At 50.0% G+C, this 16,845-nt stretch overlaps 1 protein-coding gene across 2 annotated transcripts in view; it reads left to right on the top strand.

The window, feature by feature from the left end:
• Slc6a17 (solute carrier family 6 member 17) overlaps window positions 1-16,845 on the top strand; it is a 47,440-nt gene that overhangs the window by 14,991 nt on the left and 15,604 nt on the right. For both annotated transcript variants that reach the window (XM_015505129.2, XM_048815140.1), the window contains exons 2-6: window positions 1,169-1,539; window positions 5,600-5,757; window positions 7,481-7,607; window positions 8,364-8,545; window positions 10,155-10,265. In XM_015505129.2, the coding sequence (XP_015360615.1) occupies window positions 1,254-1,539; window positions 5,600-5,757; window positions 7,481-7,607; window positions 8,364-8,545; window positions 10,155-10,265 (864 nt within the window). In that variant the 5' untranslated portion in view covers window positions 1,169-1,253. The remainder of the gene's footprint in view (window positions 1-1,168; window positions 1,540-5,599; window positions 5,758-7,480; window positions 7,608-8,363; window positions 8,546-10,154; window positions 10,266-16,845) is intronic.

Consider the following 16,845-nt stretch of genomic DNA (forward strand, 5'->3'; position numbering starts at 1 on the left):
CAGATGTAGAAGGAGGAGAATAAGCAGCAAGCCCGGCTTCCAGGGACAGCTCGTTCTCTTAATAAAGTAATTACAGAGCTGGATAATTTACATCCCTAGAAAGATGCAGGGCAACTACCGACTGGGGTGTGTGTGTGTGTGTGTGTTTAATTTTAAATCCTCCAACCTCCCCTTAATGAGGAGGTGCCTTGAAATATAGCGGGTGTTAGAATTCTTCAAGGATTCATTTTCTTGGTGCTTTATTTCTTTAAGGGAAGGCATGAATGACAAATGAGGACCTGCTGGAGCAGGGGAGGGTTTTGCCTCCCCACCCGTGTTGTGCAGACATTATCTGCCGTAAAACTGTCTCTGAAGGATGGAGAACCAGCTCCTGGCTGCAGTGGCCCTCAGATAATGTCAACGTTGAGCAATGACCCAGGATTTGTTGGCACCAAGCAAATACTTCTAGGTCTCTGGTGCCAGAATCCTTAACCGAGCCTGGTCAGCTGTTTCTGCCAAGGAAATGAAGGTGCCTTGGTAGCACCCAGGGGCCCCACTGTGAGGGCACTACATTTTTTTTTTTTGGTGGGGGTGAGGTGCAAATGTTAATGTTTCTCTAAATCACCTGGGAATCCTGTAAAAATGCAGAGAGTGATTCAGTAGGTCTGGGGTGGGGTTGAAATTCTGCATTTCTATCAAGCGCCTGGTCATGCTACTGGTCCATGGACTATATTTTGAATAGAAAGACCCCAGAAAAGGCAGACACTGGTTTTCCTGGGTCCCACCAAGTGGTTTTAGCTCAATAGAATACCAGACAGGTAGGTCAGCCTGGAAGGGGGAAAGCTGTGGGGGTCTCCCAAGGGTCTGGAACACTCTCAGCTCTGCAGTATGAAAAGGGCAGTGGCATGATGGGTGACCCTTTACTCCTGCTCAGTGGATGGGTTTGCCCACTTTGCCCCATTAAGTTTACCTTTCTCTTATGCTCAGAGGGGATCTCTGGGAAAACTGAGCATGCAGACCTTGAACTCTGCAATGGGGGCATGATGGGAAGGAGAGGCAAGCTCAACCTTTGAGGCCCTCGTCCAGCCTCAGAGTGTGTGCCAGGGAGTTGATCAGGTTGTATCTGCTTTGGGTCCCCTACCTCCCCGGTGTGCTCAGTTAATCCTCTCCTGCTCTCCTGTTTTCATAGGTCCCTGGATGAGAAAGAGCTGACAGCAGCTGAGTCCCACCTTCTCTGTGCTGGGGAGCAGGGCTGCACGGCCCCGGTGGCACCCATGCCGAAGAACAGCAAGGTGACCCAACGTGAGCACAGCAATGAACATGTCACCGAGTCAGTGGCTGACCTGCTGGCCCTTGAGGAGCCTGTGGACTATAAGCAGAGTGTACTGAATGTGTCCGGTGAGGCAGGTGGCAAGCAGAAGGCAGCGGAGGAGGAGCTGGACGCAGAGGACCGACCAGCCTGGAATAGCAAGCTGCAGTACATCCTGGCCCAGATCGGCTTCTCCGTGGGCCTCGGCAACATCTGGAGATTCCCCTACCTGTGCCAGAAAAATGGAGGAGGTAAGAGGCTGCCCTGCTTGCACCAAGGTGCCCTGCGAATGGGCTGGGCTGAGGGGTGAAAAGGAGGCAGAACTGGAGTCCATGTAAGGTGGCAATTCAGGATTCCAGGAATAGCCATAACGGTGGCTAGTAGCTATCCAGAGGCTGTAGGCCATGATGATAAGAATGCGTACTCTGACTGCAGACTGCCTGGGTTCAGATCCCAGTCTGGGACCTAGTGCAAGTTGCTTAACTTCTTTGTGCCTCATCTGTAAAATGGGGGTAATAATGAGTAGTGGCTCCTGCCTCATAGGGGAGCTGGAAGGATTAAATGAGCTTTATATACTACACGACCCATAATAAAGAGCACCTGTTGGCCACTATTATCAAATGCCTACTAGGTGCTAAGCATTTTCTAAACACTGGCTATTAGGCCTGAAACTGCTGATATTTGAGCACCTTGAAACAAACACATTACTGTTTTCACAACCATGGAATTCTCCCAACAATCTTATGTGAGGAAGGAGTTGTATCATCATCCTCGCTGTAGAGACTGCAAAACTGAGACACAGCTTGTTTAGGTGGTTTGTTCAGGGTCATGTGACATAGTTAGGACTCAACCTGAAAAACCTGGCCTGTGTACTGCATATGGCACCTGCTGCCACCTGCCCCACTCCCGTAGGGGACCTCATGCTATACCTGTGTGAATTTCTCTTGAGGATCTTGCTGGGGTCAGACCACCATCACCACTTCCAGATGCCAGGGTGGGCAGAAGCCCCCAGGCATTGCTTCTCCAGCACTGAAATGCAGCCCCATGCAGCGGCTTCCCCTCCTCTCCACAAGGACACGAGGACACATTCTCTGCCTGGTTCAAAAGGCAAAGTCTGCCTGGGGGCTTCTCCTCCTTCCCAGTTTCTATTGAAGGACAGGGAGTGAAGCTGCCCTTCTGAGCTCATATGACTGAGTCAGGCCAGAGGCTTCCACTGTAGAGTATATTCACCACATGGTTCCCTTGCTTGAAAGACATTTTTGATTTTTTTCCATAAGTAACTGCCAATCAGAGCTTTTGATGTGGTCACCATGTTGACATAAGACCAGCTCAAAGCAAGATATAAACAAAAGTGTTTGACTTCCTTATGCTTTTCCTCCGAGAAGAGCTTGGGGGCACCAAAAATTTTTGAATCACAGCTGGCATTTGGGGACTTACTCAGAACCTGTAACCTTGTCCTTGCTGGCTTAGATGATCAACCCTGCCTGGATACCTGGTGCTGAATCCCAGAGTCCCCCTTACTACTGCATGCGTGCACGTGCACACTCAGGACAGTGCACTCTCTCAGGACAGTGTTCTTACCTAGATCGCCTGTTCACGGTGTCAGCAGTCAACACCCCCAGAAGAAAAGTGTGGTCAACTCTTAGGATTCTGAGCTCCCATTCTATGTTCTATGTTCCTGCCCTTATTTGTCCTTCCTCTCTAGCTCCGGCAATCCCTTCTCACCTTTAACTGTCCTGCCTCTCACAGGTTTTACAAGTCACCTTAAATGTCGAGCAGGAAGCACATGGTCCTAGGGAGGAGACAGGTGTTTGGCCTTGGACTTGGCACTCGGTGGTTTTGAAACATGGGTGATTCAATCAAACCGTGCTTAATTCTGGATGGAATCTGGGACTCTGCTTAGCTCCACCAGATGCCGGCAATTTCTTTATTTTGCATCCTCTTAATTTGCCTCTTTTCTGTTTATTTTTATGAGAAAGAGGCAAATGTTTATTAAGTGCTTAATGTGGATAAGTAACTCATTTTCTCTTTACAATCCAGCCCTGTGATAAGTAGAGTATCAGAGTGTATGAAATGGCATTTTTATAAGTAAAAAATGGGTCCAATATCAGCCATTGCTTATGTTTCTACTTAATATTTCCATCCTTTTTACACGGATGACAATCTAGCAACACAGATATCAAGTAATTTGCCCCAAATTACAAGCTAGTAAGTGGCAAAGCCAGGATTCAAGCCTGGGAGGTCTGCCTCCAGGATATGAACTTGGCTCCTGCTTAATCCATAGCTCAATGGGCTAGAGCCAATGTAGTCTTTTAAGCTCTGTAAAGAAACCTGGGGTTTGCCAGAACCAAGGAGCTGGGTGTAGACTGAGACATAGATTGCTAGCCATCCAGGGAGCCTCAGAGAACCTGGAGTCCGTCCACATTTTGCTCAATTTCCTAATGCTCCCAGTTGTCCCGACTGGAGGCTCCTGAAAGCTGCTGAAACATGGAAGCAAACCCACTGTGTCCCCAGGTTGTGTTTTCTGAGATGGAAGAGGGTGCTACTGTATTCTCCAATGATTTCAACAAAGGCTGATACACTACAAATTGAGCTCCCCTAGACTGCACACAGCCCCTTGAGCACTCTGGTCAGCAGGGCCTCAGCCTGGTGGAGAACCCTGCAGCTAGGTCAGCCCCCTGTGTCCTGCCTGACTGAGGTGGATGGGGCCTGAGCAGCAGGAGGCCAGTACCTGGTTCTGGCAGGTTCACTGTTGAGGAGAGAAAGGAAACATCTGTAGAAGATGCCAATATTCTGAAACCCATCTCCCTGCACATGTAGTCCCTCTCAAGGATATTGGGGCATATAAATAAAAAATCAGGAAGGCTATCTTCCTTTGCCTTCCTATAGCAGATTGCTTCTTTCTACTTCCATTTCCTTCCACCTGAGGCCAAGAAGTTGAGTTAGACAGACCCAGGGGTCTCTACCTGTGTTCCTTCAGGCCCTTCCTTCTTTGAGTACCATGACGGGGCTGCTTTTGACATGTTGAATTGATGTGCACTATGGTGATGAATTCAGTACTATTGTATATGACTCGGTGGGTTGCCTCCCCAGAACCCGGCCCCTTCCTTCATATGTACATACATACTGCTCAGTTGGCTCCGTGTGACCAGAGCTGACATTGCCCGTGTGCAGCTGAGAGCCCAACCTCCCTCACAGATTGTGAGCTCCCCCAAGGATGGTGTCTGTGCCTTCTGTTACTCCACTATCCCCCTACTTTCCTGCTTGGCACAGGGTAGACCCGCAGTACACAGCTGACTGTTGCCAAGTGCCAGGTTTGGTGCCCAATCCCCAGTGTTTCTTGGCAGATTGGGCACATATAGGAGAGAATGTGAGATGTTATGTTATAGGGGGCAGAGCAGTGAGGCTGGGGGACATCTGGAGACTGCTCACAGGCACTGGGTGACCATCAGGACCTTGGTGACTAGGGCTGGCCTGAGACTGTTTGATAGACAGGCAGGGCCTGGATGACAGTGTTGCTAATAGGACTGTGTTGTTGGCACAGCTCTCTGTGGCGTGCATTCGTCCATGTCCAGGCGTGGCTTTAATTTTCCTGCTAAATGCCCTGTCACTTGGAATTGAGATTGTGTCTGCAGTGAGGTTTAGGACAGCAAGATTCATTTATCATCTGGAATCTTTAGCAAGATTCATTCTATCCTTTATGATCCTTCTGACCACGCTTTCCTGAACAGCTAATTTCTCTTCTATTCCTCCCAATTAGCTGTGGATTAATGAGGATGCTGGTTAGACCCCCTCTCCCTGGAGAGCTTCCAATTTCTGCTTCCCTGGAGCTGCCCAGTCTGCTGCATCAGCATCTGGCTCAGATATGGGCAGGCAGGGCCACTGGGAGCAAGTGATCAGGGCCCATGCCATCTGGGGTTCCTTACCTATGGGCAGGAGGGGTGTGAACAGATGTCCATAGAGTATTTTCTAAGGTGAATGTGTCTGCAAATGACTTGATGCATGCGTTCCCGAGACGCAGTGAGGTGTCTGTCCTTCCCTCTGTCTGTTTCTGAGCTGAGTCTAGTGAGCGGGAGTATTGATATACATATGTTCCTCCCTTAGCATTTTAGGCTGGAGGGAGTCAAGGAGAAGCAGGGTATGAATGAGCCAGTGTAGGGTAGGTCACAGGCATGAAAGGGCCCTGGGACTGGGGACAGTGAGTGGATGATCTGAGATGTGATTAAGACTGGGGGACCCTGCTGCCACACCTTCTCTCATTCTGACCTTGTACTCTAGACAGCCTCTGACACCCCTCCTCTCTCTCCACAGGTGCCTACCTGGTGCCCTACCTGGTGCTGCTGATCATTATTGGCATCCCCCTATTCTTCCTGGAGCTGGCTGTGGGCCAAAGGATCCGCCGCGGCAGCATTGGTGTGTGGCACTACGTGTGTCCCCGCCTGGGGGGCATTGGCTTTTCCAGCTGCATTGTGAGTCCAGGGCTGGGGAAGGCACTAAGCCAGAGACAGAAGGGCCACTCTTGGGTAGAGGTTTACAGGCCACAGTCCTGGGCCAAGACAAAGGCAGCAAGGGGTCACCCAACAGGAGAATGGCTTCCAGCTGGTGTCTCGGGGCTACAGTTACCATATTTCCTACACTGAAAGTCAACAGCCCTGACTGAAGCAGAATGTGATATTTGCAACTAAGGCAAAGGAGGCAATGCTGGGATATGTTCACAAGGGAGGCCCTGGGACATCTCAGTCAGGGTCTCTGGGGGACATATAGACCATTTTAAATACCTATCTCTGCTTCTCAGCCGTCAGTTCCCTGTAACAGGGCCCTACCCCTTTCCTTGGGCAGGCAGTGTTTCCACTGGGAATGTAAGCGACTCCGAAAAGGCTCAGGGCCCTGTAGCCTTGGTGCTACACAAATGAGCCCCATTGGAGGACTCAGGAACCTTATGGTCAACCCAGGAGAGGTGAGGCTTTGGAACAGTGGGAGAGAGGGAGACCTCAGAATCCTGGGAGGGGAAGTCCATGAGGCCTCCAGCTCAGCCACAAGGTGGCAGATGAGGCCCCGTGTAGAGCTCTAGGTGAAGAACTGAGTGTCCCTTAAGGGCAAAGCCTACAGTTGCCTATGCTCATACCTGGAACAGAACTGGAATCTGCTCTGGAAGGGACTAAGGATTCCATTAAGCAGGATGGCAGGGCCAGTCCAAACCTGCTCCAGGGAGAGCCTGGGAGAGGGGCTGTCTGGCCTCTACTCACCCACAGGGCACTGCCTTTGCACAGGTTGATCTGGCCAGCTACAGTGCACTCTGCTGGGCTGGCCGCAGTCACACGCAGTAGTGTGTGCCGGGTCTCCCCTTGCACTGAAAGCACCCAAGTAGAGGAAGCAGGCGTCTCTCTCCATCTCTATCCCCACACAGCCTGCTGGGCAAGCGTCTGCTCTGCGCACAGGTACTCAGGTGAACCGAACCAAGCAAGGGCCCCTTGGCTCTTACTCTGAACAGCAGTCTTCCCACCGCCAGGCCCCTGGAAGGGACCCCTCAGCATCTAGATCAGATGCTGCAAATCTCTGTCCATAAAACATTACTTTCAAAGAAACCCTTTGGACCCTCCATCAGATTCCATGTACTCTTATTTTAAATAAAACTCTACCAAGCTTAGTTATTTGTTTCCAAGAAATGAAAAGTGGTGTTTTTCTAGAGGCCGGCTGCTAACAGAACCAAAGAGAGAGTAATATCCTGAGAGAAGGGAAGACATAGGAAACCAGCAATCCATAAAATCTCATAAAGCACAACCGCCTGGGGCCGTTTCCTATAAGGGCAAAAGCTGCGCAGCCTCTCTGGTCCTGGAGGACATCTCTAATCAGAATCCTGAGTCCTCAGGAAATGGTGGGGAAGGGCTTCAAGTATCTTAGAGGAATTTCAAAACTGGAAAGGATTAACATTTTAAGAGTCTATTTAAGACAACTTTAATATCCAAAGAATTCTTTTGTGGTTGCCTGAGTGCCAGATGAATGGGGGATGGGGAGCAGGTCCTTGCTGCTCCTGCTGCTCCGTCTCATCCCTGGTCGTCCTCCTTCGTGGCTGTGCTGCTGTGTTCTATGTCGTTGGCCTGTGCTGCTGGCCCTGGGATGGAGTGTTGGGTGGGACTGGCATTGTCATTAACCCCCATCCTCTGGGATCCCACCCTGGGTCCCCGTCCTCAGGTGTGCCTCTTTGTTGGGCTGTATTATAACGTGATCATCGGATGGAGCATCTTCTACTTCTTCAAGTCCTTCCAGTACCCACTGCCCTGGAGCGAATGTCCTGTCATCAGGAATGGGACCATGGCAGGCAAGTATGGGACTCCTGAGCCACAGCTGGGGACTCAGCCAGCTCTCTCCCTAGCAGGAGTCTAATAGACTTACTGCACAGATTGGGAATTTCATTGATGTGTCACCTTGGACAAGTCACTTAACCCCCTTGATCCTCATTTCCATTTCCACAGTGCAAGTGATCCCTTTCTGGCTTCTCCCACAGGGTGGTGCTTAGAGGACTGAATTAAATGAGAGTAGTTAAAACACTATAATTCTTATTTTTGTTTGGTTAATATGGATTACTCTGTGTTATTCTAACTCCAGGCTGCGTGTGAATAATCTTTATTTGCATGCCAGTCCTACAAAGGGCTGGATGATCATCCCACTTTGCAGATGGGAAAACTGAGGCCCTTGAAGCCACTTTCTCATCTCCCCGGTATCCATTTAACCAGTGATCTGGGATGTGAATGTAGGTCTCTAATTCCCAATTTAGGACCTTTCCCAAGGACCTTCAGGCCAATTCAACCTCAACCCTTACTACCTTCTATGGACAGATGTGGGCAGCAGGTGGTGTAGGAGGAATTCACCCAGCTTAGCATGACCTGTGGCCTCCCAGCCTCCATCAGGAGCTGGGATTCCCCGGGATCTGCCAGATCATGGCTAACCCGAAACAAGCACAGCCCCTTCCAGCTGCCCACCCTCAGCCACGCCTTCACCCTGAGCAGAGGTCCAGTAGGAGAGGTGGCCCCAGGGGCCTTGCCACTGACCTCTGTGGCCTCTGCTGCTGTTTCAGTGGTGGAGGCAGAATGTGAGAAGAGCTCAGCCACCACCTACTTCTGGTACCGAGAGGCCTTGGATATCTCCAACTCCATCTCTGAGAGCGGGGGCCTCAACTGGAAGATGACGCTGTGCCTTCTCGTGGCCTGGAGCATTGTGGGCATGGCTGTGGTCAAGGGGATCCAGTCCTCAGGGAAGGTGAGTTGGAGGAGGACAGCAGAAAGAGGACAGGGGACTGAGAACTCCACGTCACCAGTGCAGGGCCCTTCTGTTGGCTTATGTTCTGGATGGCTCAGGGTGATAGCACTGACCCCCAAGGGATGGGATGGGAGAACCCCCTGCGTTGTTGTCCACTGGGAACAGCAGGCCAGGGCTAGGCTTGCTGGAAGATCGTTGTCCTGACCCCTGACTGCCTTCATGCTCAGAGAATTCAGTCCAGCCCTGCGACATTAAAGAGAAGGAAGATAGAAGCATTGACTCAGGAATATCTGTTTAGATTCTGTCCCTTCAGGTTCCCAAGCAAAGCCCTAGAGTCACTTGCTCTGAGTGATTTTGGGATGAAAACCAGCACTTTAACATGTCAACAACTATAGGGTTGTTTGAGCAGGTGGGTGCTGTGAGTGAAGGGGGCCTTGGGTGCCTCTGAAGGCAGCTCTATTGCCACTCCATCTTGGGGTGCACACTGGCCAGGCCCACACACCTTTCCCCAGCAGATCAGATCCCTTCTGAAGAGGGCCCTTTGTTACTTGTCCCCTATCAGTACTCATGCCCTGCCAGGGATGAAAAGGTTGTTAGAAATCCTGTAGCCCCATGCACTCATTTTACAGATGAGGAAACTGAGGCCCAGAGAGGGGCAAGTGTGTCGTCTAACCTCATGCAGCCAATTAGCCTCAAAGCTGGAACCCGAGCCTGTTCTGTCCAAGGTTTTGGGTTCTTGGCCAGACTTGACGAGCAAGAAGCTAAGTTCCTTAAGGTGGCATCATCCTGGCTACTGATCTCTCCCCTCTTTGGAGGTCAAAATCGTAGCTGATGCTTTGTGGAACTTACCAGTACAGCCACATATATGAACACATGTCATCCTCAACAACCTTATGTGGAAATTTTAGAGCCTTAGAAATTTTCACACCCCTCTTAGAGACAGGGAAACAAAGACACATCAAGGTTAAGTCCATAGGCTGGAGGCCACGGCAACTGGTAGAGGCAGGCCCAGAACTTGGGCACGTGGCTCTGGACACGCACCTTCTTAACCTTTGCACCATCCTGCCCACCCCTTGGATTTGCTTCAGAACAGGATGTCCTGTGAGCATAGCCTTTGCATGTGGCTCTGTACCAGGCACACGGAGCAATAAAAATATGCAAGACATGCACAGGCCAGCAAATAGCATGGGCTCGGGCTCACAGGACTAGGCTTCCTGATGGTATCCGATTGGGAACCTTGTCTGTGGCCTCCTGCATGCCTCTGTCAAAGGAACTCTAAGGACAGGAGCATGAGACTTGAGTAAATGAGGAGGAGAGCATAGGATTCCCTCACCCTTGGCAGCCTTGAGGATGGGGGCCTAAACCATCAATCCTTGGGAGGCAAGCAAGCCCTGGGCCAGCCACGTGAACTCCAGCCTTTCCTGCTCCTGCCTGGGCTTGGGCCAGATGGGTGATGGGTTGGCCTGGTGCCCAGGGATTCCGGGGCTCTGCTGTCTGTTGTCTGGTATCCCAGGAGTCTCGTGTGCCCCACCTGTGAGCAGGGAGGGCTATGCAAGCTGCAGGAGCAGGAGGGGTTCTGCCTGATGGTGGGTCCCCGTCCTCTCTGCAGGTGATGTATTTCAGCTCCCTCTTCCCCTACGTGGTGCTGGCCTGCTTTCTGGTCCGAGGACTGCTGCTGCGAGGAGCAGTCGATGGCATCCTACACATGTTCACTCCCAAGGTAAGAGCTGGGGTTCCCATGTGCAGGAAAACACTGACAGGCCCATGGGTCCTGGCACGCTTCATACAATGGAAGACACACTGAGCACCTACTGCCTGTGGGAGTGGTGCCAGGCGCTGGCGGGGTGCACAGGGACCAAGGAGAGGGACATCATATCCATTCAGGGAGGAGGTCCTGAAATGAGCCCGAGGGAGCAGGTAGGATTTCAGTGAGCGCCAATAGAAGATTGTCATCGAAGGGAGCTACGTGAGCAAGGGTATGTGACAGCACTGGGCATGTTTGAGGCGATAGTGGGGAGTAGGTTTGGCTGGGATCTGGGGTGGGGACAGGGAGCCTCGCTCCTTTATTCATTTAGGAAGGTTCATTTCGTGGACCTGTGACATCAGGAATCAAGAAGGTGCCCGAGAGTTCAGAGCTCCCCCTGGAATCCCAGTTTGTACCCAGATCAGGAGATCAAGGTTGCTTTTTTTTAATAGATAAGCCAATACGAGTGATTTGTACCTTATGGACCCTTGCTTGCCTCCTCTCCGTCCTCTCAGTAGCCCCCAGGGAGACCAGCAGAAGCTCTGCTCACCTTACATAGAGGGCGTGGACAAGGCACAGGTGTCCTCAAGGCGTACACCCAGCTTCCCTAAAGATGGTCTGTCCCCACCTGTGGTCTCACCCCTCTGTGACCCTTTATAACACTTGGCATTGCTGGCATGAATCAGTCCCCTGGAGAATAAGAGCATTTTGGGTGCAGATTGACATGCCATCAAGTTGCCCCAAGCAATGTACATTAGTAACCTCAGCTGGCTAGGATGAGAAGTCCATCTCCAAATGCCAGCTGGTCAATAGCAGCCATCAGGGGCCTGCTGAGACTCCAGCCCATGGGCTCAGGGTCAAAACTCAGCCAGGCCAGCTTGAGGCCTCCCTAGGAGCTCAACAGTGCCCCCCCCCCACTAGCCCTTGCATAGACAGTGCACATAGGGGGACTTGAGGAAGAGAACCCAGATCCAACATGGTTTGAAATCCCCAGTCCCTCCTGCCTCCCCTGCTCTGCTACTGTGTGTAGGCTGCTAATGTTTGGTAAACAGCCATGACCAGGGCACATGCCACCCCACAGTCACCACAGTGCTCAAAGTGGCCCTAGGCGTCCTTGGACTGAACGTCTGAGGTTTCTGCATGAGCGCCTACAAAGGGCACTTTATGAGGCACTTAATGAATCTCCTGAGGCGTGAATGTGAATCCTGAGCCATGTGGCAGGCCGTAGGGTTATTGTGAAAATGTGATATCTGATGAAGAAGAAAAACATGCAGATCTGTTTCTTTGGGGTAAGTGGCCATGAGCGGGAAGCCAACTGTTTTTATGAATTACTTCAGCTAGAGTTCTAGAATCATGGTCAGTGTAGAGTGTTCACTTGAGTCTTTGAGTTACACTTTACTGAGCTTTATGAGGAAATTATATGCTCTGGTGATGTTCATAAATGTGGAGATTCACAAAGATCTCCAGATGGGCTCCTTGATGGTGTTAAGTGTCCCTGCTATGTGACTCTAGGAGCAGGCAGAACAGACTCACTGGGATCAGCCACGGTCCCAGCATATACAACGCTGCTCCCTATGGATTCAAACACTTTAAAAAATGTCTCTTTAATTGTGAAATATATCAGGCATATAAAAACATGTCTATAATATGATTCACATTCTTAAGAAATAAAATATTACAGAAGCCATAAATGTGCTTACATAACCCCACATCCCATTTCTTCCCCTTGCCAAAGGTAACCACTGTATTAGTCCATCCCTGCTGCTGTAACAAGATATCGTAAACTAGATAATTTATGAGCAATAGAAATTTATTGCCTCACAGTTATGGAGGCTGACAAAGTTCAAGATCAAGGCTGGTAAGGGCTCATTCTCAGCTTCCAAGATGGTACTTTCTCACTGCTCCTCTAACATAAAGGCACTAATCCTTTTCATGGGGGTAGAGCCCTCACAACTTAATCACTTCCCAGAGGTTCACCTCTTCTCACTACTACTTTGGGTATTAGATTCTAACATAGGAATTTGGAGGGGGCACCAATATTCAGAACATAGGGACCACTACCCTGAATTTTTGGGTTTATCCTGCTAATACATTCTTTGAAATTTGTTATATATATATATGTATAAACAATTTATAGTATTTGGGGATACTCTTAAGCTTTATATCAATGGCATTGCATTATGTATATATCCTTCTGTGACTTTCTTCTATTTTTGCTTAATACTGCTTTTTTAAGATTTACCTAGGTTGATTTATAGAGCTCTAGTACATGCATTTTCACTGCTGTAAAGATTCCCCTAGGGCTGGGGATATAGATCAGTTGGTAGAGTGCTTGCCTCACATGCAAAGCCCTGGGTTCAATCCCCAGCATCACCAAAAGAAAAAAAAAAAAAAAAAGATTCCCCTATAGGTCTAAACTAAAATGTATTTATTCACTCTCTGGTTGATGAGCATTTCAGTGGTTTCCAGTTTTCACCATTGCTAATAAGGCTATGGTAAACATTATTACACAGGTCTTCCTGTGCACAGGTTTCTCCAGGGTGTATATGTTTAAAGTGGAATTGCTGTCCCAAAGGTAGGTGTCTCTTCAGTCAAAATGCGCTCCACAGTGGCCGTGTCTGTTAACTCCCGCCAGATGTATGTGAGACTGAGTCACACCACACTTATCAGACTTCAATACTTGCCCCTTGGATGTGGAATGGCTGCTGTGCACTCTGAACAACTAGGGTGCTTCTTTCTCAAACCTTTTTCTGGATCTTCAGGAAACCATGTGAATACACTTTAGCATTTGCAGAGGACAGAATCGTTATGAACTGAGACTAAAAAAAAAAAAAAATCAAATCCAAAAGATTCTAGAGGGGCCAAGTTTCCAAGAAATAGCACAATGCAGCCCTTGACTTCCAGGTCCAACAGAGCCTGAGGGGCCTATCTAACACTTGACTGGTCAGTTCCATGGTGTAGCTCCAGCTCCTTCCTTTGACCCTGGAGTGGGTATTGGGAGGGAGGGGGCTAAAGGGTGTTCATTCCATTTTGAACAGGGGACCATGAGGGAAGGGGCTTCAGACTGGAGTGTATCACGTATTCAAGGAGGCTGGCAGGTCTGGACAGAACAAGAGGGGAGAGAAGAGGGCTGTGGTGGGGACAGTGCAGAGTCAGATCGTGAGGGGCTGGGAGGCTGAGTAAGCACTTTGACATTGTCTCTGGAGGAATTGGGGTCCCCTGGGGAGTTCTGGGCTGCTGGCCTGGTCTTATCACTCAAAGCCTCTTAGGAGGCTGCCATAGGGAATTGGAGGGAGTGAGGGGAGATCATCCCGGTGAAGGGCCACCAGGTTTAGAGCCCAGTGGCAATGGGAACGGTGAGGTGGTTGGGCTGAAGATGCACTGTGGGTGCAGAGACTTTGCTGTGGACAGGATGTGAGGTGTTGGAAGAGGAAGGAGTCAAGGATGAGCCACCGGAAGGATGGGGTTGTCGTTCAGGGTGACGGGGAGGACAGTGGGAGGAGCACATGTGGTGGGGAACATCTAGAGAACTATTTTGGACAGGACAGGTTTAAAATGTCAAATAGACAGGGCTGGGGTTGTGGCTCAGCGGTACAGCGCTCGCCTTGCACGTGCGAGACCCTGGGTTCGATCCTCAGCACCACATAAAAATAAATAAGTGAAATGAGGGTATTGTGTCCAACTACAACTAAAAAATAAATATATATTTTTTTAAAAAATAAAATGTCCAATAGATAGCCAGGTGGAGATGCTGGGGTAATAGAACCGAAAGTCTGGGTTGATTTATCATCGCCTGGAGAGTGAACCTTGTCGGAGAAGAGGACTGAGCACCGAGTCCTGGAGCCCCAGAGTTCAGAAAAGGATAGCTGGTGACTGGGGAAGAGGAAGAGGAGGAGGAAGAGGAGAAGGAGGGGAGAAAGGATGGAGGAAGAGTGAATGGTCAGCTGGGTCCCAAACTGCTGAGGGGCCAGTCGGTGAGGACTAAGAAATGACTCACCACGTGGCAACAGAGGTGTCACTGGTGACCCTGATGAGAGCCACTGATGGACTGCTATGTGACTCTAGGAGCAGGCAGAACAGACTCACTGGGATCAGCCACGGTCAACATCTAACCCGAAAGGGCTGAAGGGGAAACAAGAGGTGGGGAATTAGAGACAAGTAGCAGAGATCATGTATTTTTAGTTTTGCTATAAAGAGAAGCAGAGGAAGGAGAAATGGGGTGTTACCTGGAGATGGCCAAGGAGTCAAGGGTGTTATTTCAGAATTTCGAATGATGGGGAAAATAGTCCATCATACACTGCTGGTGGGAATTTAAAATGGTGCAACACTTTTGGAGAACAGTCTGGTGATTCCTCAAAAGGTTAAACAGTTAGCATATGATCCAGCAATTCCAGTCCTAGGCCCGTATCCAAGAGAACTGAAAACATATGTTCACACAAAAGCTTGAACGTGACTGTTCATAGCAACGTGAGTCATAATAATCAGAAAAGTAGAAGCAACCCAAATGTCCATTAGCTGATCAATGGATAAACAAAATGTGGTATAACCAAACAATGGAATATTATTCAGCCGTAAAAAAAAAAAAGAAGTGCTGACACTGGCTACAACATAGATGAACCCTGAAAACATTAGCTAAGTGAAAGAAGCCAGACGCAAAAGACCAACAGTATATAATTCCAATTGTATGAAATTTCTAGAATTGGTGGATCTAGAGAGACAGAAGGATGATTAGATCTTGCTTCGAACTGGGCTTGAGGCCAGGTGCGGTGGTGCACGTCTAGAATCCCAGCAGCTTGGGAGGCTGAGGCAGGAGGATCACAAGTTCAAAGCCAGCCTCAGCAACTTAGTGAGGTCCTAAGCAACTCAGTGAGATCCTGTCTTAAAATAAAAAATAAAAAGGCTAGGGAGTGGCTCAGTGGCTAACTGCCCCTGGGTTCGATTCCCCCATACCAAAAAGGTCGAGCAACTCTGATATAGTAAAAACATTGAGTAGTGCACTTCAAAAACTCCCAAAAAGAGGGGAACCCAATGCTCTGGGGGAGGAGGACAGCAGCAGGGGTTGGTCTGAGTGGCAGAGCCGGTCTTAGCTAGCAGCACCCACAAGTGCCCACAGCAGTGAGAGGGACGGGCCAGCCCCTGGGGGGCCAGTGCTGCTCTGGGAAGAGCTGTGGGGAGTTCTCACTGCCAGAGTTCTCTTCTGATGGCATCCTCCTCCTTGGTGAAGTAGGAAGCAAGGTGATTAACTGAGAGCAAGAAGGGAGGAGGAGAGGCAGCGGAGGCCTTAGGAGGTACCAGTGTGAAGTAGCTGTGAGAGCTGGGGACCAGTGGACAGGGGTAGCACTGAGGGCCCGTTAGCCGACAGGGCTCAGGAGTACACGTGTGAACTCACCCCGCGTGGCCACTGCTGGCCCTTCCGTGATCCAAAAGCAGCTTTCCGCACTTGAGCATCTCTGACACCGGGCTGCTTCCCACAGTCAGTGAGGCACCCAAACGGGTGCATGTTTGACAGTGGGTGGTCTCACCAAGGGCTGGGCCATATATATTTGTACACTCATCTAGACCTCATGACCCTGGATGTAGGTCCTTTTATTGTTGCTATTTCACATAGAGATTAGAGAATTGTAGGGACGAGGCTGGGTGACCAGAGACAGAGGGGGCAGATAGCCAGGAGCCCTGGGCCTCTGTTGGGTCCCAGCTCAGCACATTGAGGGAGAGAAAAGGGTGGGAAAGATAATGCCCCAGGAGCAAGGAGAATTCCATGGAGAATTCCGGTGTGAACAGTAGGAGGGAAAAGGAAGAATACACACACACACACACGCAGTGTGTGTGCATGTGTGTGCATTGTAATATACGTGCTTTTATATATTGCTGGTGCTTGCATAAGCACTGTTGGAGGGGTACCTAGGAAGCTGATGTTGTTTCCTCTGAGGAAGGAGAACTGGGCTTCTGGGATCTGAGGTGAGGAAAAGGAGACCTCAGGACAAAGGGTGTATGTAAGTCCCAAAGGCCTAAGAATAGAGGTTAATAACCCTAACCCACTATTAGAGCAAGGGCCTCTCTGCAGGAAGATGAAGGTGGCCCAGTCTGGTGATCAGAGGGTGGGTTCTGGAGCCAGATGCTCTAGTCCAGATCCCAACTCATCACCCAGCAGCTGGTCCAGTTCCTTGATTCTCAGGACCCTCATCCACAGCTGTGAGAGGGGCTGAACAATGGCAGCACTTCCTGGAGCTATCAGGAGAGCTGGTGGGACCCCTCCTGGCCATGGGAAAGCGCATGGTAAGCATTAGCTATTATTATCCTCATCCACTGTGAGGGTGACACTGTTCTTGAGCAGTGGGGATCCAGCACTCCAGTGCCATCTGGTGTCTCGTGGCCCTGTCTGGCTCCACACGAGCAGGTGCCGCAGCGGTGCTGGGAAGCCAGGGTGTCACACACCAGCTCAGGCTAGGGCTCAGCAGCTGCTTGTGGATTCAAAAAGCAGCTTCTTGCAGATGAGTCAAATGCCGTGAAACATCTTGTTCCCTTGCGCAAGGAAGTGACTCAGCCACTGTACCGA

This window comes from Marmota marmota, unplaced genomic scaffold (genome assembly GCF_001458135.2).
Source record: "Marmota marmota marmota unplaced genomic scaffold, marMar, whole genome shotgun sequence".
Classification (NCBI taxonomy): Eukaryota; Metazoa; Chordata; class Mammalia; order Rodentia; family Sciuridae; genus Marmota; species Marmota marmota.